This window comes from Lissotriton vulgaris, unplaced genomic scaffold (genome assembly GCF_964263255.1).
Source record: "Lissotriton vulgaris unplaced genomic scaffold, aLisVul1.2 SCAFFOLD_1562, whole genome shotgun sequence".
NCBI lineage: Eukaryota > Metazoa > Chordata > Amphibia > Caudata > Salamandridae > Lissotriton > Lissotriton vulgaris.
This window is the reverse complement of record NW_028252965.1, coordinates 62959-86960: the sequence shown is the minus strand read 5'-3', so window position 1 is coordinate 86960 and position 24002 is coordinate 62959. Positions and strand designations below refer to the sequence as shown.

General features: G+C 42.1%; 1 protein-coding gene across 1 annotated transcript in view; it reads left to right on the top strand.

Annotated features, from left to right (window-relative positions):
- Positions 1-24002, top strand: part of LOC147661200 (sodium- and chloride-dependent GABA transporter 2-like) — a 222283-nt gene that overhangs the window by 156513 nt on the left and 41768 nt on the right. Inside the window, exons 3-5 of the mRNA XM_086951244.1 lie at positions 206-340; positions 7518-7658; positions 12047-12129. Coding sequence (XP_086807370.1) covers positions 206-340; positions 7518-7658; positions 12047-12129 — 359 coding nt within the window. The remainder of the gene's footprint in view (positions 1-205; positions 341-7517; positions 7659-12046; positions 12130-24002) is intronic.

Here is a 24002-nt window from a genome sequence, read left to right as displayed (position 1 = left end):
TAACTATGACAGTGAAACAGTCGCAGTGACCCATGGTTCTTTCTAGTCTTTAAATTAGGTTTACATGTGTCATGAGATTCTAAACAAGATGTATGAGACAATTACTTGTTTCATTTTGCAGGTGCCTTCCTCATCATCCATCTAGTCTTTAAATTAGATTTACATGTGTCCTCAAAGTTTTACCATTACATATTTCATTTTCCAGGTGCCTTCCTTATCCCGTACCTCATCTTCCTCTTTACCTGTGGAATCCCGTTGTTCATCCTTGAGGTCTCCATGGGACAGTACACAGGCCAAGGGGGCATAACTTGCTGGAGACGACTCTGCCCAATTTTTGAAGGTGAGCTATTTTTTACTTCTTAATATGTACTTAGAACTGTAAAAAAGCAAAATTCTGATACAGATTATATGTCCACTTATTTAATAAATTTTCAGCACCCTCGTAAATATAGTGCTAAGTGTTATATGTTGCAATATTTGATTGTTACTTTGTCGACTGGAATTGAGTCCGAGTTTAATGAAAAGGTATATAACACTTAGCGAGGTTATCTGTTCCTGTAATAAAAAAGCATGAATGTATCTGTAATCCTCACTATCATTATAGCAGATAGTTTTCTGAGGTTTACAGGGTAAGGTGAGCATTCTCATCACATTATTCAATGATTTACAGTGATATGAACTAACTGAGAGGATACCGATACAGTGTGGGGTTCGACAAGGGTGCGTTTTAGCCCGCACGCTGTTTTCCCTGTTCATCAATGATGTGGTGAGTCGCCTAATGGTTGGCGAGAATGATGCACCCTGCCTGGACGGGGAAAAAGTCCCCATCCTGCTCTTTGCAGACGACTCCTTATTAATATCTAAGACTCCAATGGGTTTGCAAATATTATTGGATAGATTTTGAGAATTTTGTAGAGATCGGTGATTGGAACTCAACACCTCCAAGACAAAATATATGGTGTTTGGGAAAGTTCGGAGTAGCCTTCAGGTGATCAAGATTACACACGAGCTCCTTGAGCGGGTAAAGAATGTTGATTACCTAGGCATAGGTTTGAGTGAGTCACTCAATTGGAATTCCCAGCTAAATAAGCGTTACCTAATCCTATGCCAAAGGTGTATATTTATATTAAGATTTAGTAAACAATCTTATACTCAACCCCTATCCCCAGCACTGTAAATCTGTCATGCACAAGCCCAAAGTGGAGCCCTGTATGGGGCAGAGATCTGGGGCTAAACCAACGCCAATAAGCTGACGACAAGTGAAAACATCTTTGCTAGATCCCTCATCTCATTACGATTATAACTCCTCTCATTCCCCTCTCCTGTGATCTTGGGCTGAAGAGAATTGAGGATCTGGCTGCTCTGGAACCATTTAAACTACTTGCTGTGCCTATGGATAACCCCCCAACTTATCGATTATCAAAATTCTCTTCTGGAGGTTATGATGATCAATGGTGCAAAAAGGTTACCATGGTTTAAACACATTACAGAATGGTGCAAGGTATTGAGTATGAAGGACCTGTTAGAACATCTGGATAGTGCTACAGGAGATGATTTACTGAGACTAAAAGCCAGATATTGGGAGATGGTGGCCGTCAACTATGATAATAATTTGACCAATGGTCATTTAGCATCTATATTTTTAGCTGTAAAGTCATGCCCACAATTTGAACCCTTTCTGGATCGAATATCTACCCCTCTTGAAAGAAGACTATATGTGAGATTCAGATACAGCAATCTGCTCCTAAAGTTTCCTAGTAAGGAGGCGTCTGGCCTAATATTGGATTTATGTCCTTCCTGCACTACTGTCAGAGAAACTGAAGAACATATCTTTCTTTTGGCCTAGATACCAGTAGATACACAGGAGGTGGATTAGACCAATCTGCCTTAATCCAGGAGCTAGGCAGTATCAGATTTTGTACAGAATTTTAAAATCAGACATATCTGAACCAAAAGTTTTTTTGTCAGTCCCTTTTTATTTGCCTTCTGGATAATCTGCCAGAAATTATTATTATAGACTGCACCATATTATTATTTTTTCTGCAAAATATGCACCTACGCATTGTGCATTTTAGGAACGTTCCCCTCATTTCTCCAGGGAGCATGTCCTTTAGCGGTTTCTTAATGTATTCTGGTGTTAGTTTGGCTTGCCATCTTTTTAGTGTTCTTTTTAATAAGCTACTTGATAATGTATCAGTTTTTATATTTTTAAACTGTAATTTGACAATGTTTTATTCTTTGTGTACTTTGATGGTTTTGTACAAACAAACCGAATAAAGTTTGATAATGATGATGATGAATTGTAGGACTGTGAGGAAATTGCTTATTTTTAAACCTACAAATTCTAAGTGCAGGAGCTTGGTGGTTAAAGATTAAACTGCTGTTACTGAAATGGTGGCAGTGTAGAAAGATACTAACAGAATTTATGCTAATAGTTCTGTAGCATGTGATGACATTGTTTTCCAACACAAAAGTTATGGTCTAAAACTTTCTTTTAAAATAAAGTTGTTTTCTTGTACACACATACACACATGCACACACACACACACACAACCACACACACACACACACATATATGGCCAAATGGATAATTGAATTCTACGAAAAACAAAAATGTGCCTAACATATATTTCATTGATATTTAAGGATTTATAGATAAAATAAAAGGGATAAGAATAAATATAAATAGGAACAAGTGCATGTATGTATGTATATATACATACATATGGAGAGAGATGTAAATAAAAGGCACATAAAAATATATCCGAAGGGAATTTGGGGGCCTTGAGGTCTTCCCCCCAAACAATATGTAAAAAGTGAGCATCAAAATACTGTTGTCATATATTAACTCCTAAAGGAAATGTTGGGAGTGTTATAGAAAAAAACAGGGGAACATGACTGTACCAAATTTGGCAGAAAGTGAGAACTTTACTCAGAAAATGTGCTTTTTATTATTTGAGGTAAATCTCGTCAGTCATTTTTGAGAGATGTGCATTTAAAGAGGTTCTTTGAGTGGTCATGAGGGGTTAAAAAACAGGAATATCTGGATGATTGCACTTCCACAATACCATAACTTAAAATATTATCAAGAGATAGTTTTTTTCATTGGTCATTTCGGTCCTGTGGGAAAGAACAATATAATTGGCCCGCTGCACCCAGAAGGATAATGTTTCTTTCACCATTAAAGGACTTGGGGCCAAATGCTTGAGTTTATTAAAATAATAAAATATAAAGTAACCCTGCGCGTAGTTTGCGTAGCAGCACTACACGTAGCTTCACGTAGTATACTTTGAACTACATGTAGTACACATAGTACTGCGTAGCGTAGCTGATGGCACTGTGTACTTTTCTGCACTGTGAAATAATTGCAAATGGCATCCCGCACAGTGCAAGTTATGATTAAATAAGTATCTCTATCTTAATATGCTAAAGGACAGATAGTACTTTCACAAAAGTAAAACTGAAAAATTAGCAAGCAGTGAGATAGGTGATGATTTTGGGATACTCCCTAACCTAGGGGAAGTACCAAGCAGATCCCTTGAATACAAAAAGCACACCTTATTGAACGATTTGTTCGTGGTCCCATCCTCTTAGGACCACCCCAAGCACAGTTATTGGCAAAAAATTCCCTGCCAAAGGCCCTGCAAAGCATTACGGGATGAGATTAGCAGTGGGCAGTGAATATTATATAGTATCCAATATCAAAATGATTCTACAAAGAGCTGCAGTTCAACTGGTGGTTACTAGATGTCCCTCACGAGTCAAATGCAAATGCTTGATGGAAGGGTTTCAAGGATTTTGCATTTGACTTGTGAGGAACATCTAGTAAAGACTAGTGGAACTGCAGCTTGATGTAAGAATAATTTCAATGCTTTACATTTGACTCATGAGGGACATCTAGTAATGACCAGTTGAACTGCAGCTCTTTGTAGAAGTATTTTGATATTGGATACTATAATATTCACTGCCCACTGCTAATCTAACGCTACATAACCCAGGGTAGGCACATGCCCCCAAGATGCTGCTAGGTGCCCATGGGGCAGCTGAAAGTTCTGGAAAGAAAAGTGCCTCTCTCAAGAGCGCACATACGGTCAACTAGGTGGAAGAGCAGGAAGAGGGTTGTGCAACAAGGACAATGACTCATGAGCACCGCAATAAATAAGCTGTAGGGTGGTTCTTTCCTGTGAGGGGTCAGGAGGAGGAGCAGGAAGGGGCGATAGAGAAGATGCAATGAAATACAGTCACTGCAGCTGACCACACACCCACAGTGTAACATGAGCTAGAAAAAAAAAATAGTCCCCCAAACAAGAGATAAACAACCACAGTGTAATGATATAGTAGGTGGTCGCTGCTCTGTTGGAGGACCTAAAGAGAAAACGGAGGTACAAACAGGCAGGACTGACCACTAGCAAGCAGGGATTTTTAAAGGACACTGAAAAAAACAAATGAAAAGCAATGGGTGGAGTTTAAGCCCACACAGAAGTATATACTAAAATGTATGCAAGAGGTTGAAAGCTTGATTTAATAAACTGGCAACATGATAATTACACCTAAATGTTGTTTTCAGGTATGATCTCAGCAACAATTTCTACAAAAGCTCCGCCCATATTTTTACACGGTAGCCAAACAAGTACTTCCACTTGTGATATGCAATTCAGAATAAAGATATGTGAAACACCAGGTTGCTCATCGGGAGACAGTCTTTACAACGCAGTCATCACATTGCAGTTCCTTTACAATGATCGCTTTGTTAGAACGCAATGCCTTTACAACGCAAGTTATTAGATCGACTTTTTGTAGGGGCGCCTTAACATAAGGAATAGTATAATTTACTATTCCAACACCTTCCCACTATTGCGCAGGCTGGAGTTGGAATAGTAAATTATACTATTCCTAAGTCCAGCGTGGCCCCTACAGCAAGTTGATCTAATGACTTGCGTTGTAAAGGTATTGCATTCTATCAACGCGGTTGTTGTAACAACCGCGTTGTAAAGGAACGCTATGTGATAACATGCATAGTAACATGCTATATTCAACTCATCTGCTACAGGGGAGCCTAAAAGGTCCAAAATTGCAAGAAAAGCCTAAAAACAATGGAGAATTACAAACAAAGTTCAAATTCGCTGTCCAGGATCTTATATTGGTAAGGACAGGGATACAAATAAAGCTGTAGTTTCTGACCCAGGTACAAACTCTGTTGCAGTCTCGTCTAAAGGAAGTAAAAAGCAAAGAAAGAATGCAGAAAGCATAGAGTAGAACCATGGAGAAAGGTGTATGTCAGCCCAATCAACTGAATGGGATCTTTTATTGGAAGAGAATATAATCCATTCAACTAAAGTTGCGGCCTCTATCCCACGGACAGTTACAGAGTACCAGATTAATATGGTGTTATCAGAAGAAAGTATAACAAAAATTTGTTATCACTACCATTTATCAAAAATAGTAATCTAACTCCTCACAGGCCTTGACCCAATGACCCTTTTCTTTGTTTTAAACAGGGGAGTAGTTACCATTGGTGCAGCATGTGCAACAACTCCAGGTCCCAGATTGCTGAGGGACCCGTTGAACACTGGCAATTGCTGTATTTTAATACTCAAACAGCAATCAGAGGGGCAATTTTCCTTACTTGCCATCCTTGCTACACCACTTGTTTTAAGGGGACAAGGAGATGGATTTAACTGGCCTCTAGGTGATACTTGATTTCCATTCTCTGTTTGTTCATGGATACCACACATTACTGTGCTCTAAATAGGTTGCAGTTGTTTAACATTTTCTATGCCATTCACTTGCTAAGAAAGTAAAACCGGTAGAAAACTGTTTTGATGTGGATGATGAAACCATCAGAGGTCAAGTTACTATTCTATAGAACCGGGAAATTTATCAATGAGAATATTGATTAAGTTGGAAATGTGTTAACCTACACCAGCCATCTGTTTGTGTTCATGGTCCAATGAATTAAAACTCTTCAGTCCCCATACTTGTAACACAAGCTCTCAGGTGGCCAACAGTATGAAATGATGCATCAAATCTTTTGATAATGCGTGAAAATAAAAGGCAGGTCAACAATTGAAAGGTGATAATTGATGAATCAACAAGCAGTTTCACTAAGAATGCAAAAACGGTGTGGTCATAGCTCACATCAGCTCATAGCTTGAAAAGTAAATCATCTCTTTTGTCATATGCCTGGATGATAGCAAGATAGTGCTTGTTAACCCGTTAACCGCGGCGGTAATTCCGCCGCGGTGCGGGCGTTTTCGTGCGCGGGTGGGGCGCCGTCGGCCAATGGCCGACGGCAGCACTGGGGAGGTAGTGCTGCCGTCGGCCATTGGCCGACAGCAGCAATTAAGGGGTTAATATTGCCAGAATTGGAGTGGAAAACTGCAGTTTTTCATTGTCATAGAACAGTAGTTTTTAACCTTGGGTCTGTTGCCCTAGGGGTCTGTGATCCCTACTCGGGGATCCTCGGCTATTTAGAAAATTAAATAATACTGACTGATTAATAAAGTACAGATAGATAAAGCAAAACTAAACAATTTGGAATGTTCTGTAAATGTGAGGGAATTTGAAATGGAGACTAAAATTTTAATTGCTATGCTTAGCAATTCTAGAAGAAAGTCAAAATCAAGGAGGTCAGGGGTAGATTAGTTTAATTCGGATGACAAGTACAACAGTCTCTAATTAACAGTTGGTGGGTGCTGTGCCAAATAACATTCAACATCTAAGATTGGCTATGGCAAAGTGAAAAAATTAAACAACGTAGTATTAAATATTTACAATTTGCATGTTCCCTTAGAGTAAAGACATGGAGAAAATATTTATCATGAAAGTGCTGGAAAAGATGTTGGCCCAATCCAGAAATTAAGTGAAAATGTAAGCCATGTGGATTGTTATGTTGCTACCCCTAAGGACATTAAAAACAATATTACTGGAGCAGAGGGAAGTGTTTGATGTTTTTCAACCCTAATTGTAAAGTGGGGTAGAAGCAGCCAAATATTTGGGTAGAAATGTGAAGTTGAACTGTTAAATAAATTGGAATCACTGTTTGTATTTATGATTCATTAGGTTACTCCTGACTTCCGAGAGAATTCTCAAGGGCTACCTCATAAGTACATAACATGTATTTGCAAAGCACACATTCACCCTTAAGGGTATCTTGGCACTCAATAACAATTGTTTATTACCCAACAGTACTCATTTTATTGACCTTGAAAGAATAAATGGACTTGCCCAGATTAGAACCTGTGACCAGGAGGTCAAACACAGGCCTCTACAAAGTACGCATTAGTCCACTAAGTCACCAGACCCAGCATAGTCACCAGACCTCGCATCCTGACAATCTAAGACTTTCTGATAAACCTGGTATCGGTAACTCTGTGGTTTGTAGTTTCCAGGCAGCTTTATCTCATTATGTTATGCTGCCCATAGAGCTGACAACAACAAAGCTGTTCCTTAGGTTAGCAAAGCTGTTCCTTGGGATGCTTCTGCTCTACTTTGACATGATGTGCCCTTTCTTTCAGGACTTGGATATGCCTCTCAGGTGATTGTCTCACTGCAGAATTTGTACTACATAACTGTTCTTGCCTGGGCCTTTTTCTACTTCTTCAGTTCATTCACCACAGACCTCCCCTGGGCCAGCTGTGGTCATGAGTGGAACACAGGTAAATCATTTTCACTGAAAGATTCTCCATTAAACTTAGGGCAGAGGATATTATACTAGGGAGGGGGAAGGCTGATACAGATCTGACAGGACGAAAACTGGCAATTAAGGTCCATGGGGGCCTATGGGACTTGAAAGGGAAGATTATCTCAGGGAGTCCAATCAGTTGAACACAGGAGATGTGGTCAGTTATAATGTCCTAAAGATTTGATGGATGGGGACATTGTGAAACATTGGAATGGGACGCAAAAACAATCAGTGGGGAGGGCAACTTCAAATGGGAAAGGGGCAGTGTGTTCCTGATGATGGTGAGGACATTATGTGTTGAACTCGGGATCTAGTCATGACATAGGGCTTGAATGATTTGTTTTGGAAGTGGGCATGTGAATCTTGATGGGCAAGTATATCAAAAATGACCTGATGAGAAGAGAGAATAGGAAGGTGCTGATGCGCCCTATCCTCTTTGGAAAGTAAAGATTAAGTAATTGGTGATGGCATATATAATGTCAGTAATTCAGTTATTTTGCAATGCGTTTGTTATTCTTGGTGATATTGTGTGAACTGCAGGGATAAGTTATCGAAACATAGCCAACTATACTTGATGAATGTCAGTGTTTTAGAGGCCAAAAATGTAGTCAAAACATGCTTTCATAAAACCTGCAACGTAGGTTAGCATGTGATTGCATTTTATAATCATATACTTTACTGACAGTACCAAAAAGGCATAGTATGGCATGTAATACTGGGAATTTACCCAGTACCTATGCTTGAAGTACTGCCATAACATAGCTTGTGTCTCTACCCTGATGATATAGAACAAAGGGTATTGCCCAGGCCAAACTTTGTGCCCAATCCCCTTGCAATAGTGCCCACAGGTACAAGAACTATATTACAACAGCATTTTATACCCAATATGGGAATATCCTTGTTCCTTCTGTGGGATAAGGGAGATCTTTAGCACCCACATGCTTCCATAGTACCTCTAAAATGTTTCCAAAACACTGTCCCCACACTTTCGGCTGGATTTGAGGTCCATCCATATTTATCTTGTTGTATCTGACATAAAGCCCCTAAGGCCTAACTCCATCTTCAGCAGACAGAGACTCCTTTTTCTCTTTTTTTGACTAATCATTGACATGTCTGCCTCTGATGAAGATGTTGCCTGTCCTTATCTTTCCACAAAGCTGTGAAATTTCAAGTCATTCAGACAATGACCTCAATAGGACACCAGATACGTAGACAAGGACCCCAATAAGACACCTGATGCGGCATCAGTCTAGGACAAGTGCTTTGTAAGCTGTTTTTTTATGGTCAGATAATATTAGCGTAAAAAATGTAGTCTGAATTGAAGTGTTTTACCTTAGTTGTTTATGGCACACGTTATGTCAGACATTACTAAATGTATATGTGCATTTACCATCTCAGATAAGACATAGTATAAAAGACCCATCAAGTGACCACTTGGAAGGAGAGGTCCTTTGCCCCAAATTATTCAGCAAGATACTGCCAGAAGATGTAGACAGAAGCTGCCATAATGTAGATTATTGTTCAGGCCTGGATGCTTAGCTGTACTCCAGCTCATGAAATGCCCATAGTATGGGTAACAGTTCGGCAAGTCACAATGTCATCATACACTGGAGTATGTGTTAGGCAATTGCACTCAAGAAGCTGCCACCTTCTCAGGAGGAAGAAACCAAAGGCATACAGACCTCCATGCTGGGAAAAGACTTCAATGGATTGAAGAAAACCAAGAATCAAGAGTCCAAGAGTGAAACACTAAAGAGTCAGGATCAACATTTGGAGGAATCAAAGAAACAAGAGTGAAGCCTTTATCGTAAAAGAGCTGGAAAAGAAAATTACGTCAATACACCACGTCGATTTAGAATGTCGGGAAGAAACCAAGGAAGAAGCAATCATGATAGGAAAGGAAAAGAGAATGGAAATTTGAACTGGGTTAGTATGGAGCAGCTTTAAAAGGCAATTGGAAACCCTCAGACAGTTTATTGTCATTTTGGAGCTGAAAGAGCATGGAGCAGCTGCCAGGAGCTTGGGAGTTGGAGAAAAGGCAGCCCCGGGTGGGTGTTACAGATGCACGCTTCCTGTAAGCCTTTTTTTGAGCCCTAGGAAACATGGAATCCCAAAAGGTCTTTTGATTCTCAGGTGGCCAGGCTACCAACAAACTGCAGATGCAACACTTTTTAGACAAGTAGTCAGTTATAATTATAATAATATTATAATAATTGCTATACTCACCTAACACACTCTACAATTTGCCTGACCTCTAGGTGTTGATCACACATGCCAATTATTACCCAACTTAAAGTTACTGATTATGGGACTCCAGTCTGTGACCTTTATGTTACACACAGAGCCGTACTTTGGATACATGAGACCACCGGCATAACTTGCTAGACAAAAAACTCTTGTTAGCCCAAGGGCATTTTTGTTGAACTAATAGCTAAAGGACTGAGTAATGAACTACTATATTGGTTTGTTTTTATTAATCATTGATATAGCAAAGCTTCAGAGAACTCTCAGACCATGCAGACAGCTAGAAAAAAGCTTTTTAATGTAAATATATGTGGCCATTTATTGATATAGCTTATTAGTATGAGGCTTTCAAGACACTCAAAATTTTGACAGATAGGAGACACATATGCAGACACAGACTATGCTATTCGATCATGCAGGAAAGGACCTACATTTGAGCATGGGGCAGTGGGTCTGAATGACAGCTTTCATAGCCGTGGTCAGATCACAAACCATGCTTTACATCTCTGGATTGACTCTAAAATAGATATTCTAACAATGAATGCCAGCTCAATCATTATTGGTAATCCAGTACAGTGTCGGTATTGACTGCAACGGGTCTTGTTTCTTGTAAGAATAGTGGGTGGATTGCTTTTCTTGTGTACTAGTTGTTCCTCATTACTTCTGATCCCTGAGTTCTGTGTTTGGGACTACAGCATGTATTTCTCTTACCTCAGCTATGAGCATTCCACTACCTCCCCTATTCATTTTCTGAGCTGAACAATCACTTTTTGTGAGTCAGGAAGTACTTTCTGCAGTGACTACAAATGATGTTATTTTTCTCTGTACTTTTTATTTGTCACACAAAAGCCAATACCAGTTAGAAGTCTCTGTTTTTTGAATTTTTGGGTAGTTTACAACCACTTCAAGATGGAGGGCTCTTAATGTCCTTAAGGACTTTCTGCTGCAAGCCAAATAACTTACATGCATAGATCTCAAAAATGCCTTTTTGACAATACCCATTTCACAAAATCAGGTTAACCCTTTGGCTTGCTTTCAAATGTTTTATTTATCTAGGAATTAAAATATGCCATTGCTATGTGTGGATGAGCCACTCTCAGCTAAAACAAATTTCACTTCACTCAAATGTCAAAGTGGTAATCTAAGGAAATCCAGCGAGCCCAGGAAGGTCAACTTTGACACAGCCAAAGCAAAGTATTCAACCTGCTTATATAAATCATCGTCAAAATGATCATCTTAAATTTTACATCGGCAAACCTTGTGGGCATGGTTGATCCCTACCAGGGGACTGGATATGGCAGTCAATATCGTGGGTGAATCTCTGGCTTACAGCACAGGAGGAGCTTTTGGGGTCTCAGTGATAGCAGGCTAGGGCGAAAACAAGAACATCCTCTAACTTGCTTCCCAAAACCTTTGCTACTGTTCTTTTTCCTTCACTCTTTTCCACTGCATTATGAGTTGGCTCTATCAGTATGCCTAAGGGATATCACCCTGTCGATCTCTAGATGACCCCTGTTCGAATTCCCCAAGTTATTAGGTGGGGAAACTTCAGACAATTTGTCAACACTCAGGATTGTATTTCATGCTTTGTAACTCCTATGAGAAACACACAGAACTAAAACATGCAAATATACAAATTCATAGACATAAAAAGACATTAAAACGTTTTATAAAATACGTTTTTCGAAAATGATCAGACTAACAGATCGAGGTCAAAAGATACATATGAAAAGTATCAACATAAATTTAAGAAACATTTAAAAAAGTTAAAAGCTTTAAAACAGAAACTTTAATTTGCTGAGTATATTACAAATGGAGTGCCTCAGCTGCTGTTCGCACACCAAACTGATAAAAGGGTAATAGTTGCTCACGTTGAGATAACAGTAAAGACAAACAAACAAAACATTTTTCAAGTCTTGATTACCATTTTGACCCAGAATACAAGTATACAGGGTACCATGCCATTTAGCGGTTAAAATATTTAAAACAAGAATATCTAATCTCAATAGAGTTCAGAATTGCCTGGCCCCATATGACATGTTCCAGGTCAAATATGGTGGCGGAAATTTCAGGATAACAGTTTTGACTAAGACCTCATATCTCTTTTTTTTATCGCAGGAATCAATATCCCAGTGCCGACTGAAATGAGAAATTTCCTAGTAAGCACAGAGGAAAGTTTCAATTCTATTAAGGACGCGGAGGTGAGGATTATTCATATCCTTTCTTCATTTATTAAACAGCAAGTTGAAAGTAAAAACAAAAAACATCACATAAACTACATATCCCATGAGGCAGTGGTAACCATGGAAGCACAGTAACCAATCACAGTCCAAGGAAGTCCATATATTCTGTCCATAGTCATAGTCCTTCCTCTTGCGCTGCAGCAGGAAGTGAAGCCACCCGCATCCTTGTCCGTTTTTTGATCAGAACCTAGGAGAACATAAAACACTATAATCTCCAATACCAGTAACACTCAGAAATGACAATAGCAAAGAACCAGAAGGCTAGAAAAATATCGTGATATCAAAAGAACAATCCCAGACGAAATGCATAATATCATAATGTTGAAAATATCAATGCATATGTAACAAAATGGCAATGTAAAATTTCATTGAACAAATGCAAATCAGTCATAAAAAACAGTACTTCCTTGATATGTAGAAAAAGTCAGAACCTCCAATAACAGACAAATTATCAGGGAGGGAGGCACATAAAACTGCCAGGGGGGAATAATCCTCGCCTCCGCGTCCTTAATAGAATTGAAACTTTCCTTCGTGCTAACTAGGACATATCTTATTCTATGTCAGAATACGGAGGCAAGGATTATTCAAGTTCAAGGCTTACTTACCACCAGCGCAGCGGCTTAGTGAATTGGTTTGCAATAAAACTTTTTAAAAAGTAGATTCCAAAGACCAATCAGCCACGTTCATAATGTCTTCCAACCTGCCACCTACCTGGACAGCTTTGGAAGCCATTGCCCCCCTAGTGGAATGAGCACCAAATTGTCTGACATCAATGCAGGATTCCGACATAATCCATTTGACCCACCTAGCGATGGTCGGAGAGGATACCGCTTGAAACTGTTTTTTAATGGCAATCAAGAGTTGCCGTTCAGCAGGAGGCCTAACCTCCAGTGTCATATCCTCATACGATTTTAAACATCTGACTACACACAATTTTGGAGAATCAGTGAAAGCAGGATGTTACTGACCTTGTACTCCATATAGTCCTCCTGGAAATGGTAAATGTAACCCCTTCCGGGTTGAAAACCCTAGCAGAAATGTCAAGAGCCCTAACAGCAGATGCCCTCTTGCAGGAGATAAGACAAAGGAGCATAGCAAGTTTACCAGATATCTCTTTTCTGGAGAGAAAATCATTATCCTGCCAAGAAATGAGCAAACGAAGGACCAAGTTAACATCCCAGAGACCCGAATAATGAGGTTCTGGTGGGAAAGAGTGTCTAATACCCTTCAAAAGTTTACAAACCCAAGGATGTTCACCCACTGGAGCCCCATCTACCAGAGAATGACCAGCAGAAATGGCTGACCTGAAAGAATTAATGGTGCAATAGGCCAATTTCTGATGAATAAGTTCTGCCAAGAAGTTTACAACTGCGGTAAAGTTGGCCCCCACGGGAACCAGATGTTTCTCCACACACCAACGAACCCAACATCTCCAGGCGGATCTGTAATGCTTGGTAGTGCCCGGGGCCCAGGCTTGCTGGATAAGGAGTGCAGCCTCTCTCGAAAGTGAGACGTCAGACCATCGTCCCCTGAAATCCTTCAAGCCATAAGATGTAGATGGCCTTGGAGAACCAGGGGGTGAGGTTGACCCAGGGGATCCAATAGGATTCCGTGGAAAGATGGACAATTCCAGAAGGGACGGAAACCAAATCTGGGCCCGCCATATTGGAGTAATCAGGATCAGGGAGGCTCTCTGTCGACGAACTTGGGCTGGGACCCTTTGAATGAACAGGAAGTGGGGAAACGCATAAGCTAGGCTCCACGACCAATCTTGAAGGAAAGCGTCCACAGCTTCCGCTCCCGGATCCGGTTCCCAAGTGAAAAATCGGGGAAGTTGGGCATTCCATCTGGAAGCAAACAGATCCACCAGAGGAAGACCCCAAAGGCTCGCCTGTTGAAGGAACACCGCAGGGTCCAGCCTCCAGTCGTTGGCGTCCCTGAAATGTCTGGAGTTCCAATCCGCCACACGATTCTGATCCCCAGGAGATACTCCGCTGTCACGGGAATCTGACGATAAAGGCAATAATGCCAGGAATCCTTGGCAAGCTCTGCCAGAATCTTGGAGTGAGTACCCGCTCAGATGGTTGATGTACTGCGCCGCCGTCATATTGTCCATTCTGAGAAGGACACAACAGGAGACCCTGTTCGTCATGAAGGAGCGAATGGCAAAATAACCCACCAGAAGCTCCAGACAATTGATGTGCAGGAGAAGTTCCTCCTCCGTCCATCTGCCTCCCACAGAGAGAGTCCCGCATCTGGCTCCCCAGCCTATGCGACTGGCATCCGACTCTATTACTAGATCGAGACGGGAACCAAAGATCGCTCTCCCATTCCACACCTCCATGTGATCTAACCACCAGTGAAGTTCCGACCTGGCTTCCAAGGTCAGGGAGATCAATTCTGAGTAGGTGAGGCCCCTCCGAAGATGCAAGGCCTTCAACCACTGGAGAGAATCCCTCGTACAACCTAAGCAACAAATTCTTTTAAACTTACTCAGTCCAGGCATCGTTACTTCTCTAGACTGCTCACAAACAACAAGGGGTGTAAATCAACGAAACAGTACAAACGTACTTACCCCTTGGCTTCAGCTATTGCAATACCTGAATAAAAACCCAAAAACAAAACAAGACAAAGTTTTGTGGGAGCGAACCACCAAATACTTAACTAAGGATCGTCCTACACCAGCGAAGGTCCGTCTATCGTCTCGATTTACCAAACATCATCAGAAGGGTCCAAGGCAGGGCGACAGTCAGGGCAGCAGTCGTCAGCAGCCGTCGGAGAGGAGTAGCCGTGCTGTATAAGACCTTCGGTCCACTTCCGACATACAGGGGTCGATCACGTGGTGCGCCTCTACCGGAATTTTCTTGCGGAGCTCCTCACGACCCTCGGGCTCAACCGCTACCACTGAAGTCGCCCCACGTTGGGCGCCAGTTGGGGAACCGCAGCCTTAAGGCCCGGCGGCGCAGGGTCCGCCTGAAATCTCCGGGATTCACCTGCCTTGTCAGAAACAGAGACACAGACTCTTCGTCTGGCGTAGAAGATGGTATTTATTAGCTGCAGCTAGTACAGTGGTCTTAGAAGTTGTTGGTATAACGAGGTTCAAAAGAGACTGCCACTTAACTCCGTGGCGCACAGGTTTATATACGGTACAATACAATGCAAAATACAATCACACAAGAGCATGAGCTATAGTCAAACGTTATAAACAATGTTTTAAGTCCAAAGCAACTCAAGTTCCCGGTTATGTTTGTAACTCGACCCATTAAGCAAATTACAAGTGAATCCACACAATTCGATTTACAAGTAGAGAAAACACAGCTGCATGTTTTAGAAGGACAATCATGAAACAGGGGAATGCATGAGACGTGTTGCGAAGGACAGCAGATAAGATAACTTACAGGAAAGAATGGTGTGAACCAACAAATAGTCCGGACGGGGATTAATCAGCTCAGACAGGAATTAGTGTACTCGGCCAGACCCTGACGCTCGTTAGTAAACATAGGCAAGGAAGCCACCGGACACCTAAATGCAGAAACGACAAAAACATTGCATTCGCCGCGCTGCCAGAGTTAGGGCAACATAAAATGGCAGCGATTACAAAATGGAGGTATGAGCACGAACGAATTCGTAATTTACAGAACCTCACCTGGGAAGGCTGCTCCTCATTAGAGGGTATTGCTACATAGTCGTGCTCATTAAGAGACTGCATAATTAAAGAGGGCCGGGCACCCATGCACTGTGAACACACTGGTGAAGTACAAAAGGGTTCCCCCTACACCAGTGCCCAGAGATACAATAACCAGTAAATGCAATTATTTAAACAGGAAATAAAGTGCAAATATTAAAACCAAAACTTCCTGCCAAATTAGGCCAAGCCTGTCAATCTTACTGCAAACGCGGTGTTTGGTGAAGGGGGGAGACAGAAAACCATCAAAAACGAAGCACTGCTTATCTCTGCACTTTCCTATCGCATGCGCGCATAGGGCGCTGTGGAGGAAACTATAAATGCCGGCAGCTCGAGCCGGGACCACACAGCGCTGAAGAGAACAAAGACACTCGGGCAAAAAGCCTACTTCATCTTAAACAAAGCGGGAAGAAGCCCGCAACTTCAAACAGTGCACAAAATATTTTGAAATAACAGAAAAGCCCACGTGTTAATCCCCAAAGGCAAACAAGCATGAAGGGACTTAACTGACGGGGGCAGCAATGAAGAAAGAGGAAGGACTACGACTATGGACAGAATATATGGACTTCCTTGGACTGTGATTGGTTACTCTGCTCCCATGGTTACCACTGCCTCATGGGATATGTAGTTTATGTGATTTTTTTTGTTTTTACTTCCAATTTGCTGTTTAATAAATGAAGAAAGGATATGCATAATCCTTGCCTCCGCTTCCTGACATAGAATTTATTGATGCAAAAACCACAGTTGATGGACAGAATGCAGAACAATGTCATACATTCACCCCAGTACAGAGATCTGGGCCCAAATCCATCGTTTTTTTGCACTCCACACCACCCCAGTTCAGACATGGCCATATGTAAATCAGTCTGACCCTGTGCCTCATGGGAGCAGTCCAGCCCGAACTGCCAAGCCATGCCTTCCCTGGACCGGAAACAAGCTTCCGAGGACCGGTTTCTGGCATTCCAGCCGTCTTCAGCCCGGCTTGCTTGAATCCAGTGGCGTGGAGTGCATGGGACTCACGTCTGAGCATACTCACCCCACTCGGGGTGACAAATGCAAAAACCACAGTTGATGGACAGAATGCAGAACAATGTCATACATTCACCCCAGTACAGAGATCTGGGCCCAAATCCATCGTTTTTTTGCACTCCACACCACCCCAGTTCAGACATAGCCATATGCAAATCAGTCTGACCCTGTGCCTCATGGGAACAGTCCAGCCCGAACTGCCAAGCCATGCCTTCCCTGTACCGGAAACAAGCTTCCGAGGACAGGTTTCTGGCATTCCAGCCGTCTTCAGCCCGGCTTGCTTGAATCCAGTGGCGTGGAGTGCATGGGACTCACGTCTGAGCATACCCATCCCACTCAGGGTGACAAATGCAAAAACCACAGTTGATGGACAGAATGCAGAACAATGTCATACATTCACCCCAGTACAGAGATTTGGGCCTAAATCCATCGTTTTTTTGCACTCCACACCACCCCAGTTCAGACGTGGCCATATGCAAAACAGTCTGACCCTGTGCCTCATGGGAACAGTCCAGCCCGAACTGCCAAGCCATGCCTTCCCTGGACCGGAAACATCTCCAATTGGTTGAGAGCATACCTAAAAAAAATTATACTGTGAATTTTTTCTCTTGAAATCGTAGATTTCTTTACTTAAAAAGTGCCTTAATTATAAACTTCTCTTCTCAACATACCACTCCTTCCAGGCCTTGTGCAAATGCACTTTTAATCTCTACTTCGAATCTTAGGGCAGCAGTCAATCTTAGAGTATTACATGAGGATAATTGTCTCAGAATTTTGCCTTCGGACTTATCCAAAAAGCCCCACCTTGCTACATCAATTAACTCCACCACATACGGTAGGGTAGGTGGAATCTTGGCCCAATACACCACAAAAAGGTGAGAGAAGTGTCTCTTTACTGACAGCGTTGAAGAAAGCACCTAGTCCCCTGGTCTGAGATTGTGCTTTGGTTACATTGTTTGTGATATGCTCTGTATCGCCAAGGGAGCTAGTTGCAATTTTTTACCTAAAAGGTGATACGATCAGACTCGCTCCATTTTTTCAGAACCCAAAGGCCATGAAAAGTTTGTAGCTGTGCAACCCTTCTTTCCCATGAAGCATAAGATTTTACTTTCTGATGTATTTATCTTTATATAGTGCAAATCCTCAAGTTGTTGGCCGGTCGCCAATTTGCAGTTCAAGCCATTTGTGGTAAGATTGAGGATTACAATATTGTCTACATAAGTAGGAAAGTTAAAGAGCGACCTCCAATGCTAGATGGGAAACTAGGACCTTTAGATCTAAAACTGGGAGGATCGTGTATGTGCAATGAGAACAGCAAGGGAGCAAATAAGCATCCCTGCTTCAGGCCGTTTTTGTGTCGGGAAATGCATAGATAGACCCTAATCTCCACCCAACAAATCTTTACACCAGGTTGAGAAGTATAGGGCTATAATAAATTGCAACAGGGTTCCAGGATTTCCAAGATTAGATAACATCCCGCTCAGTGTAGGTTGATTAACTTTATTTAAAGGTGTGTAGAAGTCAATAAACACAGCTCCTGATGGTAACATACTTTTCATTTATAAGCTGCAAGGCAGCAATATTGTCTAATGTGCCATGGTGTTTCCCAAAGCTCTTTTGCTCGAGTGGAATAAAAATACAAATTTCATCCTAGGTTGTAAGAAGATGCAGTAGGATTTTAGTAACTACCTTGCCCACTGCGTCTAACAGGGCGATTTGGCGATAGTTAGAAGGTGATTTTCTATCCCCTTTTTCATGCAGCGTAATAATAACGCTTCTAGACCACGATGAAGGCACTTTTCAATTCAGGAAGCAGTGTTCGAAGACTGTTAGCAGAATCATTGCCCATAGACTGACGTCTTTTTTGCTAACTGATATTGGAACTTGGCCCGGCCCCATTACATTCGAGGGTCTGAGAGCCCTGATCAAAGATTCAATCTCACCCACCGAAGGTGGTCCATAATTGGCAATTACCAGTAGTGGGCTAACAAGGATGTCTTAAGTTTGCTTTTTGGCTCCTAAATTCTCTGCATAGTTTGATAGGATGAAATCCCTCCATGCATCCTAATGAATTGGGGAGGGGAAAGATCTCCCTCTAGCCCCACAACTGTCAGCAATAATCTCACACACTTTTATGACATTTTTCCAATGGGCCACTTCTCTTAAGTTGACCCACCTACAATCGATGTCCTGCTTTTTAAAATCAGCCTTCACTTGTCTCCTTCTCCTGCTTAGCAGGGAGATAAATAGGTGTCTCTCCTTAGAGAAGGACACAAACTGCATACAAATGAGTCTAATAATTCCCCAGTTCAAGGAAAGAAGTGAACAACAGAATGACTTACTGGAAGGCTAGGGCGCAATGGGCAGTCATCCTGTACAATCAGTTTCATGAAATGGGAGAAACAGTTAAACATATCTGTGCTCTAAATATCTTAATCCAAGACAGCCGTATCTAGAAGACCGTCCACATTAAAATTTTTAGATTGTGAACATGTGTCCTACCCATATTCCTATTGAATTTAGAGCTGTCACTATTAAATTTCCATGATCCCACTGTGTGCAGATTAAATTCTAAAGAAAGATCCAATAGTCTGTTGTTCCTAACTGGGAACTCTTCAACTTTCAAGTCATTAAAAGATGAAAAGTAGTATAGGGCGCGATAGTATAGTCGATGATGCAGAGACCCTGTGGAGATTTATGAGTAAAATGAGAAGGTACGGTTTCATTCAATTTGCCATTTATTATCACACAATCATTCTTTCTTTGGGTGCCCAGGGAGAAACTGCCCGCTTTTGACAGTTCTCAAATTTGGAGGGAAAAGTAGTAGTGGAATCTGGAGCGCTGCTTCTTCCTCTTGGTTCAGAAATAGGTAAATGGAGTGGTCAGATACTTTGCAATTTAGGTTTCCAATCAGCAAAACCTGATATTTCTCATCATCATTCATGACTTTCATTAGGAAGGACAAAACATCAGGGAGATACGATGTTGATAGCGTTGGATGTATATTGTACTATATCTCCTGAAAATGTACATGTATATCCTTGTTCTGGATACATTGAAAGCAGTGATTAAATAAAAACAAGTAAAAAAATGATATCAGTGTCTGGGTATGGCTTTTATCAAAGTATTTATAGCTATTAGTGGGTGTTTCGCACTTTCATCTGCTGATGGAACAATCTTTATTGCGTAAAACAGGTTGGAGAGATCTTTATAAAAATTATATATCCACTGCATGACATTGCTCAACAAAATGGCTCACCCCCCCCCCTCTTTGCATGCCCTTTTTTAGATGAAAAGGCATTGCAGCTTAGGACAAAGTAACTATCACACAAAAACCAGTCTGACACCAGGTTTCCTGGTTACAGATTCTGGGTTTTATTATTAGTACGGCTCTGTACTTGTGGTGGTGGTCCGACCGCCGTAACCTAGGAAGTCTGACTGCCTGATTACAATTCTGGCAGTCAGACTGCCACAAGCCTGCTGCAACACTGCTGGCACCACCAGGATCCTGAATCCCACGCTGCTGGCGATGTCCAGAGTGGGTAGATATGGAGCTGTTAAATTACGAATTGTTCTTCTGTAAGTCTTTTCGTGGCAGTGGAACTGCCATGAAAAAGCTGGCAGAATGGCAAGAAGGGGTCCTCAAAGCAGGGCCCTGGCAATCATTGCATATTCGGCCATGTGACTGGGGGCACCTGTTGTGCCCCCCCACACCTGCACCGTTGTTCCTGAACTGTGAAGCATGCATGACATGGTGCATGCCAGCAGTGCACACACAAAAGTACAGGCTCTGCTGCATTGGCTTCGGGCTCTCTCAGTGAGCCAAAGCATGCAGATAGTGCAAGACCTGGGTTGGCACACCGCTGGCCCAGTCGTAATGTGGCAGTCTTAAGACCACCGGCATTGTGGTCTTGTGGCGTATGCAGCTTTGGCGGGTCAGCGGTTGAACCAGAAAAGTTGTTAGAAGGCCCTCTATATACTTGTAAGCTATTTAAAAAGTTCTGCTATTCCAGGGAAGTCATTAGGCCAGCTGAATTCCAGGCAACCATTTTTATGTTTTTGCTAATTATGGGAAATGAGTAAGTGGCCTGATGTACAGGCGCAGCTGAGTGGGTCGGCTGACCAATTCAACTTCATACAATCATCTTCTACAGAAGTAGAGGGAAACCCCGGGTCATATGGCCCATAGTGTCTTACAGATCTTCCACCATTTACTACAGAGACATATAGAGATTTTAAGTCAACTGCAGATAGCTCATCGAGGGGGAGTAGTTGGTGCTCCGAGATTGACGGTTTCAAGAACTCATGGCACAGGTTGGGCATTTTATCTTCACTAAATATGTGAATTACATCAATTTCTCTACATTGAAGTTAATCTCTATTTTTAACAATAACATGTGTAACAATTTTAGATTTGAACCGAACCCTTGTTTTTAGTGCTGTGGGGGATACATTAGGGAAATCAGAGCGATGTCATTGGTATGTATCATCCTCAAGTTTTCAATCTCTGAAAAACAAGTTGATAAGAACTAATGATTCATAACTTTAGCGGAGTCAAAAAAGCCACAAATCTAACATAAGAGTGTCAGCAGGAACTTAGGGTCGTAAGTGAACAGTTCCTATAGGCTGGGTTGGGTTCATAGCTGCCCTTGAAGCTACACAGAAGATTTCAGCCCAAGGATTTACGTCCATTGACTTTAATTCAGAGGGTCCTGGATTTGCTCCATGTATTTCAGCTTCTCTGCTAGCTATTGGATTTAGTATGGAGCAGTACTCCATTTTTACAGCTAGAGCCTTTTTTGGCAACAGGAAGAGACAGGTTGCTGTGAGAATTAGTTAGATTCTCCAGAGGGACTTTAGGATTGGGGGCGCCTGGTTTGCTCGTTCTTTGAAGCAGTCATCCGTATTATGATGCAGTGGGACTGCCACCGTCAGGCCATTGGTTCCACTCCCGCTGTCATCTGCCCCTGCAGGTCCGTCCACCACATTACGATGGCGGGCAGATGATGGGATGTTGGTGAGATAATCTGCCACTAATCTAATGGGCTCAAAGAACCTGTCAGACCATCAGAGGGACTGCAATCCCTACTATAGGGACGGTGGCTGCTCAGGCATCGCTGTAAAGATTACAATGTCCCTTTCCACCTGCCAATTTTAATGGTGGTCCCCCACCATGAAAAGTCAGGGGGAAAGTGACTTTGGAGTCCTCTAGCAGGCCCCCCTTTCCCCTTGGTCCTCTTCTATAGATTCTGGGGGCATCTATGCTGCCCCCTAAACATCCCTGCCCCATTTGGCAGGCACTGCAAAAAGTGTATATTTTGGACTGTGGCATGTTCTGCAGACCACAACACGTGCCGCAATACAAAATATACAGATTGCAACTGGATTGAAGGTGAATGCATCCTAATATGTGTAGCAGGACCCCTGACAGCTGGTCTGGCGGTCCTGCTACCGCTAAGGAGCTGGTCAGCCGAAAGTCCGACTGGCATCATAATCAGACCCAGTGTCTTCTTGCATTTTTCTTAGAGATTCTCTGTTTGTTCTTTTTTCTTAAGACCCGTTTTCTTGCCTTGGATTTTCCCTTTGTTTGTCCAGAAACCTCAGGAGTTACCAAGCCCGGGGTGATCTGGTCATGAGGTCTAAGAATAGGGAAGGTCTCAAGGCCTGTGCAGGTGTTCTTCACTGTAGTGCTGGGAACATCAGGACTAATAAAGTCAGGGTCAAAAAGCTTTTTCGGCGAGTAGTAGGACTTTCTTCATTGTGTTTCTCCTTTCGAGAATCCATCACTGACTTAATTTGCTGTGTACCGGCTTGCCCCCTCTGATCAAAAGCTAGAAGTGCTGGGGAAACACCAACACTCTTCTGGAGCTTAGAATCCACTGCTTTCAGGCCCCGATCCAAAAGTACCAACTTACTGCATGCCTCATTTGTAGCTATTTGGAGTGCTTGATTAGGAAATTCCCCCTTCTCCTTTGCACTCAACAGCACTTTCAATATTACCAATAAAGTATCTTAGCTATGGTCCGAGTTAGTCACTGACTTTTCCAGAACAGCGAAAGCAGATGACAAGCTTCTTTCTATGCACATAAGAGACTCAGGTACTTGTGTGCATTGACCGGGAAGGCTGCAAAACAAGTCCCCAAGTATTTCCAAGTCAGGTGTTTAAGAGGTCTATAGTGTTATAGATGCTTGATCTGATGGGGAGCAGCTTAATATATTTAAGTTTGTAACCTGTGCTGAACCAAAGGAGGTCTTTGAGGAACCAGCCGTCATAGGGGAATGTTTTCTCAACTGTATGTCTAAGTCCGGTAATGTGAAATCCTCATTAATGAAGTTATCATGCAACCCAGGCACCAGGTTAATAATATTTGAGGCAGACGTTTGCTGAACGGGGGAGAAAGGGAGATTAAAATTTGATTCAGCTATTGTGGAGATAGTATAGGTCTCTGAATTAGAGGAGAGAGCATCATTCTTAGTGATTAACAGAGTATTCTCATTTTGGAAGAAGGAAAAGATTGAGTTCAAACTTTCCAACAGAGTAGCATGTGCCAGCTTACTTTTGAGGGGATTAGATTTTGCGTTTTTTCAGTCTCTCATAGGAATCAGTCTGCATGAGCGTGTCTTCTGAGCTGTCATCTTGATGTGAAGGAAATACATGGGTGAAAAGTGTATAAGCACAAGGCTTATTGGTGGATGAAGGCCAAGGGTGAATGAAGGCAAGGAGTGGGGGAGCATGTGGCAGAGAGCAAGTTACACCACAGACTTACTGGGCCACTTCCGTGCTCTGCCGGCTCCACACTCAAGACAAAGCACTAACAGCTCTTCTGACGCCCCAATGGGCCAAGGTAAAGCAGTTACTAATATATACCAATTCTCATCAACCAAGAGGTGGGAACCAAACTAAAGCTAAACACCACACTCCTCCTTTCTTCTCTCTTTTCATGCACCCTTTCTCACCTTTCTTCAGGGTTTTCTTTTGAAATTCACTTTTGGGAGCAACTCAATTGGAGCTGAGAGATACCGATACACCGATCCTCAGGTCATTCAAAAACAAGCGGCCCCCAGACAGCTACACAAGGGGAGTCAGCATCAATGATAGACAACAGACTCCGTTTAG